Source organism: Sylvia atricapilla, chromosome 7 (assembly GCF_009819655.1).
Source record: "Sylvia atricapilla isolate bSylAtr1 chromosome 7, bSylAtr1.pri, whole genome shotgun sequence".
NCBI lineage: Eukaryota > Metazoa > Chordata > Aves > Passeriformes > Sylviidae > Sylvia > Sylvia atricapilla.
In genome coordinates, this window is record NC_089146.1 from 5,493,496 (window position 1) to 5,506,637 (window position 13,142).

The window sequence follows — 13,142 nt, forward strand, 5'->3', positions numbered from 1 at the left end:
TTTTTTAAAAAAATAATTAATAATCAAAAACAAGAAATGGAATCATATAATTGCAGTGGAAATGTAGTGCATTTGCTTGTGGGACTGGTTGTGATCTCACAAGTGTTTTGGAGTACTTGATGACCTTTGTTTGATCCCTATACTTGCTTAATAGTGCATAGAATGAAAGAAAAGGTAATAGTATAGCTGTCATTAAATTAAAGAAAAAAAAGTCCAAAAATTGTCATATGGCATCAATTTCTTAGCACTTTTGCCTCAGAACTTTTGGTAAAACCAACTTTTGTTCCAATTCTCAAAATTTTCAGCTTATATTTTAAGAAAATGGGGAACAGTAGGTTATTTTCTATTATTATTCTGTTAATTCTTTGTCATAGTGACAAGATTGATCTAAACCAAGATTGATCTAAAACAACAGCTTCAGTAGTTTATCTTTCAAAAGGTTTCTTTATTAAGTGAGGAATTGATGACAGGAAGCAAACTGAGTTTTACTGAGTCACTCTGACCTTGTAGGTCTTGCACACTCAGTGCTGGACCCAGAGGTGCCAGGAGACTGAGCCAGGTGAACCAGTCCTGCTCCCAGGTGCCCAGCTTTATTAGATTGCTGATATTTCCAGATATCAGGTAGAAATGCATCCTGCTGTGTTGCTTATGTTCGATTTCCACAAGTTCTGTAGATTTTGTTGAGCATATGACCTGGCCTAGCAGTAGAGGAGTAGATTTGAAATAGGTTCTCTGTGAGAGCTGCCTTAAAGTAAAAGTGGGATTTTTATTTACTAGAAAGAACAAATTGCCCCGGTGTTTTGCTCTCTCCTGGTGAGGTGACTGAGACATCTTAAGCAGAGTTTTGCCACCCCTGGAATGCCTGAGGACTCACATGTGCATGGTAGCAGCTGCTGTGACCTTATTGTGTTTGGTCCATCTTTGGGCACCAGGGTGGTGTGAGGAATAAATCCTGCCCTGGGCAGGCAGCCAGACTCGATTTGTGCCTGAGTTGGATTGTGGTGGCTTTGCTTCCCCATCCCTGGAGATAAGAGCCGTACCTGGAAGGTGTCATGTGGTTTAACACCTGAGCACAGTGATACGAGTCCTGTGATTCCCCATCTCTGGGGTCAGTGTGCAGCACTGGGCATGTAAAGGGGAGAGTCAGCTAGAACACAGTGGATTTATGCTGGAAGACCCCAGTGTCTGCCAGTTCTGGCTTTGTGGAGGGTGCTGAGGATGGGCTCACTCTCAGTAGAATCAAGGGATGGTTTGTGTTCGAAGGGACTGTACAGCCCATCTCATTCCACGCCCTGCCGTGGGCAGGGACACCTCCCACCTCCCAGGTTGCTCCAAGCACTGTCCAACCTGGCCATGAACACTTTCAGGGCTCATAGTTCACATCCATTTGGAAGTGAGATGAACCCCTGCCACAGAGCTCTCTGTGACCCTCTCTGCCCAGGAGGCACCATGCCATGCTGGGAAGGACAGAACTAGAGAACACCTTAGCCAGAGTGAGAGGTCTGTGGTGTTACTTCCGTGAGTCCATGAGAAATCTGCAGGAGAACGCCCTCAGAATAGAAGATCTGCTTCTAAGACTGTTTACTCCCTAACAAACCCTAAGTCAAGCATCTGTATTTATAATCCTCATTAAACCCCACTTTTCTTTCAGGTATCAGCAACGCAGAAGCCCGTCAGCCAGGGAAAGCCCCCAACTTCAGTGTGAACTGGACAGTAGGAGACTCTGGCCTGGAGATCATTAATGCCACGACTGGCAAGGACGAGATGGGCCGTGCCTCACGCCTCTGTAAGCACGCCTTCTACAGCCGCTGGATGCGCATCCATGCCAAGGTACAGCTGGCCAGGTTTGCCACTTCTGAAGTCAGAGTGAAATACCTGGATGTGCTTTCTCAGAAGCCACTTTCTCAGCCTGTTTTAAGCCAAGCCTCATGTTAGAACCACAGAATCATTAAGCTGAAAAAGACCCTTAAGATCGTCAAGTTCAACCATCAGCGCAGCACCACAACCATGTTCACATTCAACCGTGTCCTCTAGCAGCACAACCACACATTTTTTTAAGATTTCCAGGGATCGTGACCGCACTACATCCCCAGGTTCCAATGGTTACAACCCTTCCAGTGATTTTTTTTTTCCCCTAATATCTAATCTAAACCTCCCCTGGTGTGACTTGAGGCCAGGTAGCTGCTGCTCCATGCAGTAATGGAGAAGAGCAATGTGCTTATTAACTTACCCTTTAATGTGATTTATGTCTCGTCCAAAATGCATATTCCTTGGTTTATAGCTGAGTAAGCAAAGGATGCTGTCTCCTTTGAGCTTGCCTTTGCATTTTAATTTGTTTGGAAGGATAATTCCATTTTCACTGCTGAGGTTTCACTCTTTACTCTCAGAAGGAAAGCTTCCAGGAACTATGTCTGTGGCTTTTTGGCCTCAATGTTTCATTTGCTAGATCCTTACCTTGTTTTAATATTAGCTGTTTAAGTAACTCAGTCCTTCTAGTACTGTTTGGCTTAACAGGGTCTTGTCTCTCTCCTTCTCTTGTCTCTGAACCCCACAGCTTTCCTCCAGCTTGCGCTCAAAGATCCTCAAGCCCAACCTGTACCACGACACCAAGCAAGGAGCCACTGAGTATCAAACTGCTAAAGAGTGTTTGTTTAAAGCATTCCTGAAGGCAGGACTTGGAGCCTGGGTGGAGAAGCCCATAGAACAGGATCAGTTTTCTCTCACAGTCTGATTCACAAACTGCACATCACTTTGGAAAGGGAGTTGTTCCGGAGATTCCTGGTGTCCAGCATTGCTTTCTGGCATCTCCACGGCTGTCAAAACATCTTTCTGCTCTTTGGAGTTGGGTTTCTTTGGGTTGTATTTTTGTTTTTTTTTTTAAACTTCACAGTAGCTGTTTCTGTTTTGCCTATTAAGTATTGAAACTCAATGATGATCCAACACATAATTGTATATTTTGTTATAGGAAAGTAATTTCTGGTGTATTTCTAGAAATACTTTTACTGTAGAAAACTTGCAGTAAGGCTATCCTTACTGTGTACAATGACTCATTTTTTCTGGGTTAAAATAATTTCTTTTTTAATTCAATGTCATCAAGTGCATGAAGAAATTAATAGTTTCTCTAGGTTTTACACCACACTTTTAGGAAATAGCTTAATTTTTAAAAAAGAAAATAGGTGACAAAGCTGATTCTACTCCTCTGTTAACTTGTTTTTCAACTGCAGATATTTTTAGTACATAGACCACAGGGCCAGAATGGAGCCTGGACAGCTAGTTTTTTCCCAATTCCTTGCTCTTTAAAACCAGCTGCTGAAAATTTCATGTCTTTGATGTATGTATTTATTAGTCTGTGAGCCAGTTTTTAACATGCAGCTTTTTATTCTGTTTTTAAAAATACATTTACCTCCCATTTATACCCATTGTGAAGTCTTCATTTTTTTTACCATTGTAAACTGGAAACAGCAAAATAATTATTTGTAATTTAAGAAGTTTAGTCTATAACATGCAGAAGCCTGTTTAGAAGTAGGTGATTTGTGCATCCCAGGAACTCATCCCAGTACAATCTTAACTGTAACAGCTTTAAAAAAAACTGCTCATTTTTAGGGCACTGAGCCTGAGTTGCCAAAACCAGTCACTTGTTGGGTATTAATTGCTCTCCTCTGGAAGCTCTTATAACAGAAAGAACCCCAGTTTTTAAAACTTATCTCCTGTGAGTTACATCTGCTTTCAGCCAAATTGTTGTGTCTGAGATTCCTTTGCCTTTGGGCTTTACATGTGTGATGGGCATCATGAAGCTAATTCGGTAAGTTGCTCTCAAATGTGTGTCCATCTGTTTTGACTATTCCTTTAAAAAGTGTTTTTCCTGAAGGTGTGGACCCTTCTGCTTTATGTAGAAATGTAAGATGGAAGTGACATACTGAGGTTTGATTAACTGCTGTGTAGAAGGAGCTCCTCAGCCCCAGCACCTCTGGGGTCAGCAAGTCCTTGGGGTGTTGAAGACTTTGGTGTAAACCCACTTCTGGCCAATCATGAATGCTAAGGCATTTCTGCTGAAGAAGGAACCTGTTCTCAGCTTCAAAACCTGATCAGACCTGAAAATCTCTCGTGCATTAGTTGAAGTCTCTGGGTTCATGTCTTGGGTGGAGGGCACTGAGGTGCAGACAGTACATTTGGGTGATACTGTGGATAATAGCAGGCATTCCTCTGAGAAGGCAAGAGAATCTGACCCAGGGGTCCCCTCAGGGAATTGATGCTTCTAGAGGTTCCTGCCTTTTCCAGATACCAGGGGAAGAAGCTGCAATTGAAGCGCTGGGTTAATTCACCTTTGTGATGGCTTCAGTCACCCTATCAGCTTCTCATTAAAGCTGAGAGTGCTCCCGTGGCTTCTTGGCACCAAGGCTCTTGGAGTCATCATCCAGCTGAGGTGTAGACTGACCTCTTCCAAAGCAGGAAGGAGTCTAGTTGTATGTGGTCAGGTTTTGCAAGCACTGGGGCCTTTGGGGTTGACCTTGTCTTGGTCACATTGCAGAAGGGCTGTTTGGGGCTGTAGTTGAGTGTGTGAACATGTTTCTGCAGGGTTGAGGAAAAGGTGGTCACGCCAAGTGACCACTCCTTTCCTTGGAGTCATTGCTGCTCTCAGGTGAAATACACATTTTTAAGGGACTCCTTCAAAGGTTGATGTCTCTCTGATATTTTTTTTTTTTTTTTTGAGGACTAGGAAAGTAGTAGCTCAAACTATTTTTTTTTATGGAGTCAAAAATATGAATGAAATATTTAAATAGCATTATAGAGTTAGTTTTTTTAGCTGTTGAAATGAGCTATTAAATTAAACTGCAATGGAAGTGTGTTCCATGCCAAAAATCTTATGACGGAGTGGTGTCAGGTTATTTATGAGGAAAAGTTCTGTTGTTGGTAATTCTGGGATTTTAAAAAGAACTTTTCCAGGATTGTGTGCAATCCACATCTGTCTTCCGGGAGTCAGTAAAAATACTGCTTGGCTTCCTTCAATCCCTTGTTCCTTTTTGTGCAGTTCACATGTGGAAGGAAGTAGGGAGAGTTCCCTGGAAATCACTGTCACTGAGCAAGGAGAGTATAATGTGTATAATCTCAAGTGACTGCAAAAGATAAGGCAACTCAGCCTCTGGCAGCTGCCAAATTTTGTAGGAGACCAGCTTTTGGAGGCTGAGGGCTCTGGAAAGCCTGGGCTGGGTGGGTGGGAGTTGTACTGCTGCTCTGGGAGCTGCTTCCATTCTTTTATTCTTTTTTATTTTTTTCCCTTATATTTGGTTGAATATTTATATAATTATTTTGATTGAATATTTACATAATTATAATTGAGTACTTGTCTCAGGATCTTCAAAAGGACTTAGAGCAACAACTTTAATGTTGATGAATACTTCAAATTGAATTTAAGGTGTTTTTTTTTCTCCAGATGGCAGTCTGGCTTGTAGTAAAGTTTTGTAGGTTAGGTAAATAGAAAATTTTAAATATAGATGTTTTAAATATATATATATGTATATGTTCTGCAAGATCGTTGTAAGAAAATCTGGGCCTAAAGGTTAACACTTGAAATCTTGCTTATGACTGTACTCAGGACTTGGTAATAAGTGTAGATTATTCTTACTGATTGTGTGAGTGTTACTGTATGAGCTGGTTGGCTGTGGGGATGTCCAGCTGGCTCTCCCCCTGGAACAGCTGGTGATGGGAACAGTGACTCTGCTGTCTTAGGGATTTACAGCAGTGGAGTTTCTTTACAGCTGGCAATTCTCATTTTCTCCTTGTCTTGGAGGAACCTTTCCATGGCTGCTTACTGCACAGGAAGCTACAGAGTGGAAGGTTTTTGTGTGTGGTTCATCTTAAAAGAACGAGCAGGTGAAAGGCTCAGGATCATGGAGCTGGTGTTACATTTCATCAGTCCAGATCTGGAGACAGCCTGGGAGGGCTGGGACTGTTCACCAGAAGAGAAGGTCTCTCTGGGGAGACCTTAGAAGCCCCATCCAGTGCCTAGAGGGGCTCCAGGAGAGCTGGAGAGTGCCTGGAGTGACAGGACAAGAGGCATGGCCACAAACTAATAGAGGTTAGATTCTGATTGGATTTTGGGAAGAATATTTTCCCTGTGAGGGTGCTGAGACCCTGGCACAGGGTGCCCAGAGAAGCTGTGGCTGCTCCATCCCTGGAGGTGTTCAAGACCAGACTGGACAGGGCTTGGAGCATCCTGGGATAGTGAAAGATGTCCTTGTCCATGGCAGGGGGCTGGAACTGGATGAGCTTTAAGGTCCTTCCAGCCCAAACCATTCCATGATTTTGTGGTGTCCAGGAGTGCATGTAGCCAAGGGAAACCCCAAAGTGCACTGTGCTCTCAGTGCAAATGTGCACAAGTGAAACCTGTTTGTTCAGAGTGTTTGGGAGCACGAGGCAGAGCCTGTGTGATGGAGTAGTGCTGCCTTGGAAACTAAGCTGTGGTCTTAAAAAAATTACCAGCCAGGAATTGAGAATGTGTTTTAAGAACTGCCTAGTCATGGTCATCACATAATTGAAATTTTGATTTTTTTTAAATATCAGTGGTTTTCAAAAAAATTTTTTTATTTCCATTCCTTAAATTTATGTTTGGAAGGCTCATGCTTGCAGAGAAGCTGCACTTTGAATTTTTTCCAATTTCATCATCATTAACTGTCCACTGTGAAAATTATCCCAAAGTTCAGTGAGAAGGAAGGAGACTTGCAATTCAGGTATCAAGTCAGAACAAAAATGTCTCATGTTATTTAAAACCTAAAACCCCACAGAAATAAACTGTATGAAATGTAACTGTTCTGTCTCAGAATCACTGTGTGGTTTTTGTTGGGTTTCTTTATCCATTTTTGTTTTTATTTTCTAATACCAAGTGTTTTCACTTGAGCTTCAATGTTTCCACCTTCACTTTGTGTGCTCCTGTTGGCAGAGGAAGTCATGTTTATCCTGGGGCTAGAGCTAGCAGAGGTGCAGAGGTTTTGGTAAGAACACAAGGGGATATTTTAGAAAGGATGCTGAAATTTGTGCCACAAGACTGGGAGGGGGAAGTTTCCTGGGGTTGGTCCCTTATCCTGCTGGTGCCTCAATGGGATGGATGTGCTACAGCTTGTGCTGAGTCAGCACCTGATGGAAGCAGGAGGAGAGACATGGAAATCGCTGGTTTCTAATGTAGACATGATGGCATGGGATGGGGATTTTGTTGGAGAGGCCCTTGGGCTGCAGACACAGAGTGTGGACCAAAGGAATTGCCCACCTGGCAGCAGGTGCTCCCAGCCCCTGCTTTTCCCAGAAATGTCAGCTTGGCTCAGATGCACCAGCTGTGTGTGTCCATCTGAGGCTTTTGAGGCTCATTGGGGTTGCTGCTCTTCCTTTATGCAGACAGTTGGAGCATTTGCAGCAGTTTGGGGTTTTTTTCCCCATGGGAGTAAGTTGTGTGAGCCTCTGGGCAGGCAGGCTTGATGTGTGGAGCTGCAGGATGGGGAGGGTTCATCCCTAGGCAGGTGTTTGTCCCTAAAACACACCTAGGGGGGGATGAACTCCGGCAGTTTTCCCTCAGTGCATCACTGGCATCGTGTGCTTCCAATAAAACTGCTTCTTCCATGGGTTCAGTCTAGCTGGGAATAATGCAAACCAGTCATCAGGGGGGCTGCAGGAGTTGAGCTGGGCTGGAATCCTGGACCTGGCAGGGCTGTGGGGGCCAGGGAGGGCACATGTTTCTTGTTGGATCATGTCAATGTACCATGTTTTTCAGCCAAAGGTCTGTCCCACTATCTGTTAATGAATGGGCAGTTAATTGCACCAACAGCATTTGTGTTTGCAGGACTTCTTTTTGTGGGTAGTTGTGTTTTCTTCAGTCATTCCAGGAAAGAGGAATTGGGAGCCATGTTTGCAGCCAGCCTCAGCAGATGGAACAGTTTAACTAATACGTGTTCTCAGGAGAGGAATATCCACAGTTGGTGTCACTGATGTGTTTTTATGTTTTTAATATCTTTGTCACTATCATGCCAATATCGTTTTTGTTGCAGTTTGGCTGAGACGTCCTCAACAAGTTTAAGATCCAATGTGTGTGTGTGTGAATATGTATTTATACATACATATGTATAATATTGCTGTATATTATTTGCATTAAGCAGTTACTCTTCCCCAGTCTCCCTGTGTGATAGTGCAAATACCTCGGCTTTACCCACCTGGTGTGAGGTTATTAAAGAACACTCTCAGACACTGCCCTTGGCACTTTCTCCAGTCACAACCCCGGATTTGAAGAGGAGAACTCGTTATACCTCTGGTTTGTTGCTTTCCTTCCTGCATCCTTGTCCTTCTCCCGGTGTCACTGCTGAAGCACAACCCTTCGGTCGATTAAGCAATGACTGTTTTGCACACTACCTTGCTTTGTTTAAGTAATGTTTGTACAGAGATTTCAAAATATAAAGAGCTATATAATTGCTAAGTTTCATTATTTTTTTTTTTGTATCAGTGTTGCTAGTGACAGCAAAACAATAACTGAAACGTCATAAAATACATGTCCTGAAGGTGGTGGTTTTGGTTATGTCCTCAAGAGCTGGTAAGAACATGGCAAAGGGGAGGGCAAGTAGCAGGTCTGTGACTCCAGTGTAGATACATGGCCTGTGTTAGGGGTCTCAGAAGGGCTGTGCCACCTCTGATGTGTTTTAAAACTGGCACTTTGCACTCAAATCCCAAGTGAGATTTTGAAAACCTGTAGGTGGTCACCAGGGTTATCACCCCAGCAAGTGTCTGCCACTGGGTTTGGATCCTGCCCAGGGTGGTGGCCATCCCTGAGCTGCTGCTGTGGGAGCTGCTGAGCCCATGGGGTGCTGGCACTGCCTGATGGGGAAACCAAACTCTCCAGAGCTGGGACAGCAGGAGCACAGACACCTGATGGTCACCTTTAACCTGCACCTGCACCAACCAAGCAGGAAGGTTCGGTCCAAATGTGCTGCTCCTGCATCCGGCTCAGAGGATTCCTCTGGAGAATCCTGGACTCAGCTGATCAGTCAGAAATGCCAGCTCAGATCCAGGGCTGCAGCACTGGCTGAGGAAGGGCAGGGAGCCACTTACACATGGCCCTTCTGGATCTGCTCCCCTGGAAGCAGCTGCACAAACTTACTTTGTATAGAGGAAATATATCTTAGAAAATGAGTCAGATCCAAGGCAGTTCTGCTCCACAGCCTACTTGTTGTGGGCCTTTCACAGATACCAGCCTGAAGGCTTCTATTTGTTATCAGATCTTATCAGATCAATTTCTGATTGGGAGCAGCAGTAAGATGGGAGATCTGTGCATGGGTGATGCACCTGCTTTGGAAAGAACCCTTGTATACTCCCATGATTCTTGTGGGTCCCTTCCAGCTTGGAATATTCTGTGACCTTTCCTAGGAACAACAGAGAAAGCAAGGAATGTATTAAAGGAAACTCTTATCAGTGTTAGAAGTGGTTTCTGGCTTGATGGGTTGATGACTTGAGAGGTTTTTTCCCAACCTAATTGCCTCTGTGGTACTGTCACCAAGCACTTGCACAACCACAGTTTGGAGGATGCTGGATAAGGGGCACCACATCGGAGGCACCAGTCCCAAGCCAAGGCCTGTTTCCCCCAGCCTGTGGCACTGGGTTTTGTCCAGTCAGGTGACAACCCCACCAGGGTTCATGGCCTCAGATTCAGCAGCTGGAGCTTGGTAGAGGGCAGTGATCTCGGGAGGCAGCAAAAGGAGGGTGCTGGTGGCTGGGGCAGGAAGGGCAGCTGCAGAAGGTCTTCCCCTGCAGCAGAAGCTGTGTTTGCTCTCTTTGGCTTGGGAATACGTAACTTGTAGCAAATGGGAAGGTTATGGCAGAGCTGAGCAGTGTACTATGGAAACACTAACCTGTGGGCACAGTGGTAAGTTTTAATGGATTTTTTTTTTCACTCCCTCATCTCTCTCGCAGCCTCATGGAAAAGTCTGGCTCTGAGTTTGAGTTCAAGCCTTTGCCAGTTGTCAGAATCGCTGCAGTTTGCCTCTGCCACAGTGATAACACAGAGGTGTGACCTGCTGCTGCTGATTTGGCTCTTCCCACTGAGAGATCAGCCCAGACATGAATACTGTAGCTGCTGAAAATAACAATTATCTCTCTCCCAGAGCCTGCGCTGAGGTGGGGTCTGTAAACCAGGAAACTTCCACGTCAGGCAAAATCCAGTATTGATGAGGACAGGGCCATCTGCCTGAAGTGATGGCCCAGCTAATGTTACACTGAGTTGCTCCAACAAAGACAATGCTCTGCAGCAGCAGCAAACAGGCAGCTATTTCAGATGCCTCACAGCAATGAGTGCATGCTTTTGGAAAACAAACCAATATGGTCCCAGGCATGAGAGGCATCATCCCAGCCTTGGCAAGGGTGCCAACATTTGAAGAGGACAGCTTGGCAGGATTACTGCTGCAGCCACTGGGACTTCTGCCAGGGGGGCAAACAGCCTTGGGAGCAGATTTTTAGAACTTCAAACCATTAGGATGGTTATGCCTTGGGAAGGCTGACCTGGAACAGAGACTGGACAGAGCTACAGAATAAAGTAGATATTTATTAAAAGCCCTTTAGGGCACACCTTGGGCAGGACAAGAGCCTGATCAGGGCTGTGCCCAAGGTGGACCCAAAATGGTCACAAAATGGATGGCTGATCACGAGGTGTCACACTTTTATAAGTTTTGGTTCATTTGCATATTGGGGTTTAACTGTCCAATTAGAGCTTCAGATTATGAAGTCCCATCCTTCTTGTTTTCTCTCTTCAGTCTGCTGTTGTTTTTTGCTTTTGGGCCTGAAAACTTCTAACCATTGTCCTTGGTCTCCATCAGGAAAAGGATTTGTTTTGTCTCCCTGCTCTGTGAAGAGCTGACTGACACTTCATATGAGGCTCAGAACTACTCCCCTAGGCAGCCCAGCATCTGAAAACCATGAAAGCTGAAACTTAAGGCATCAATGGAGACCTATGAGTTGACCCCAGCAGGGATCCAAGGGATGCCAGTAAGAGGTAAATGCTTTGAGGGGGGCTGTGCTACCAGGAATCAAACTACAGTTATGAGCCACCACACTCTTAGAGAGAGAGGACAGCAGAGGGTAAGGATTCTTGCTGCACAGGCACCTCTGCATTCACTGAGGTCTCTATTCACATGGCCCCACACCACTGAGCCTTCCTAGGACCCAGCAGAGTTGTACTCTTCCTTTTGCAGAAAAAAAAGAAAGGATATTCATCCTCCTCTCTTTAGTGGTTTATGTCCATGGATGGAAATAGTTCAATCTCTCATGGGCTGCAGAGTGGTGAACCTCAAGAGACTTTCTCCTCCTTGGATGGCTGTGCAGTCAGCCAGGGTGCCACCAGCTTCTGAAGGTAAATGTGCGTTTTCCATGGCTGTATCCAACACTGGAATGGAAATCAGGGGAATCCTCTGGCAATGGTCACTTCTGGATGTTTGTACTGCACAACAAAAGGGGAACCATCCAAAACAGGTGGGTTTCAGCAGCAAGCCTGTGTGGGAGCAGGAGTTGGCTTCTAGAGCCCAGGGAGAGGGAGGGCTTGGACCACTGGGCCAGGACTGTGGCAGGATAAATGTTGTTTGTATTAAAACCAGACCCTGATGAGGGAGACCAATCTGATTTTTGTTTATGCCTCACTATATGCCATGAATCCATTTTCTGACATGGCGTGAAAAATTACTTCAGGGGCTGTACACTTGCTGAAAACCCCAACATGAGCCACGTGTTAAGGAGACAGAAAATGGAGGGGAGCCCTGTCCCAGGGAGGCTTGGCCTGGGAAGGTCAAGGGCAGAGAAAGCTTCCATGATTCTCCCCTTTCTCTCTTTTCTATCCTCTCTTCTCCAGAGACATTTATCCATAAACAGTTCTTAGATATAACATTGCCATGTTTGCGCTTTATCTTCCTCTGAGAAATACGAAAAAGAATCCTCCCTGATTGCTCCTACAGCAGGACAGGACACCTGATGAAAAGACAATCATGATCTTAGAAGCCTCTACTCCTTCATCATCTCAGCAAAGCCACCCACTCCCACCTCACTCTCAGGTGCAGAATGACAGACAGAAGGCCTTGGTGCTGTGCAAATGCTGCTCAGCAACAGTAAAACATTATTCTCTGGTCAGATTTGATCTCAAAGCTGCAAAGCAGCACTCTACCAGCTACTGTGAAAAAAACCACAAACTCTTCCAGCCAAACCCAGTGCAACTTCCACCTCCAGGTATGTTCCAGTTCCTGACCACCCTCTTGGTGAGGAACTTGTCACCCAGTCTGGACACACATCCAGAATTGCAGCATTTTTAAGAGCAGAATCCAGCATTTGTCCTTGTTAGATTTCCTTTGGTTGGTGATTTCCAAGTGCTCTAATCCATCCAGATCTCCCTCTAATGTTTCCAGGGGAATTAATGCTTCCTTCTGATCTATTATCACTGGCCCATTGGGCCTGGGGGCACAGCTGGGGACTGGCTGCCAGCTCAATGTTACCTCAATTTCCTGGAGCTGTTTTGAGCCTGTGCTATGATGGTCCCAGCTAACAACTGGGAAGCTGGAGTTATCTATAAAGGTAAAGATCCAGAGATTTTCCTTAATAACCTACGGAATAACACAGTGGTGTTCTTTTGATTGATCCAGCCAATTTTATGAGGAAAAAGTTGTTTTTCTCCGTGGGTAAAGGTGAATCCTGTTGGGCACCAACAGCCCTGGTGTTGGACAGACCATGCTCCAAACTCACAACATTTTACCAGTGACACTATTCTCAGAGCTGGGTATGGATAAACTGCTTTCACCTGTTTCTTTGGATGTTATTTCCTACAGCTGGGAGGATAAAAGGCCTCCTAAAGCCTTTAACTATCTCCCCACACCCTTAGGTTTATTCCTTGGTACACAGAGAAAAATGATAGCAAATAAGAATGCCAAGGCCCTAGGAGGCTTTGGAAGTTTCCTGCTAATATCTTATCCTGTGCCCCAGGGAGGCAGAAAAATTCTCCAAAAGGAGACTTTGGCTGACAGATTGGGCCCTTTGCTTCCACATAGGAGCCTTTTTAAATTTGGAGTTTTATTTTAAATTTTATTATTATTTTTTTAAATATTATAGAATGTATTAATAATTACATGAATATACAGAGT

The 13,142-nt window shown here is 44.7% G+C and overlaps 1 protein-coding gene across 2 annotated transcripts in view; it reads left to right on the plus strand.

Moving 5' to 3' along the window:
* ADARB1 (adenosine deaminase RNA specific B1) overlaps positions 1 to 8,450 on the plus strand; it is a 67,300-nt gene extending 58,850 nt beyond the window's left edge. For both annotated transcript variants that reach the window (XM_066322498.1, XM_066322499.1), the window contains exons 10-11: positions 1,652 to 1,830; positions 2,555 to 8,450. In XM_066322498.1, coding sequence (XP_066178595.1) covers positions 1,652 to 1,830; positions 2,555 to 2,731 — 356 coding nt within the window. In that variant the 3' untranslated portion in view covers positions 2,732 to 8,450. The remainder of the gene's footprint in view (positions 1 to 1,651; positions 1,831 to 2,554) is intronic.
* The last annotated feature ends 4,692 nt before the right edge of the window (positions 8,451 to 13,142 follow it).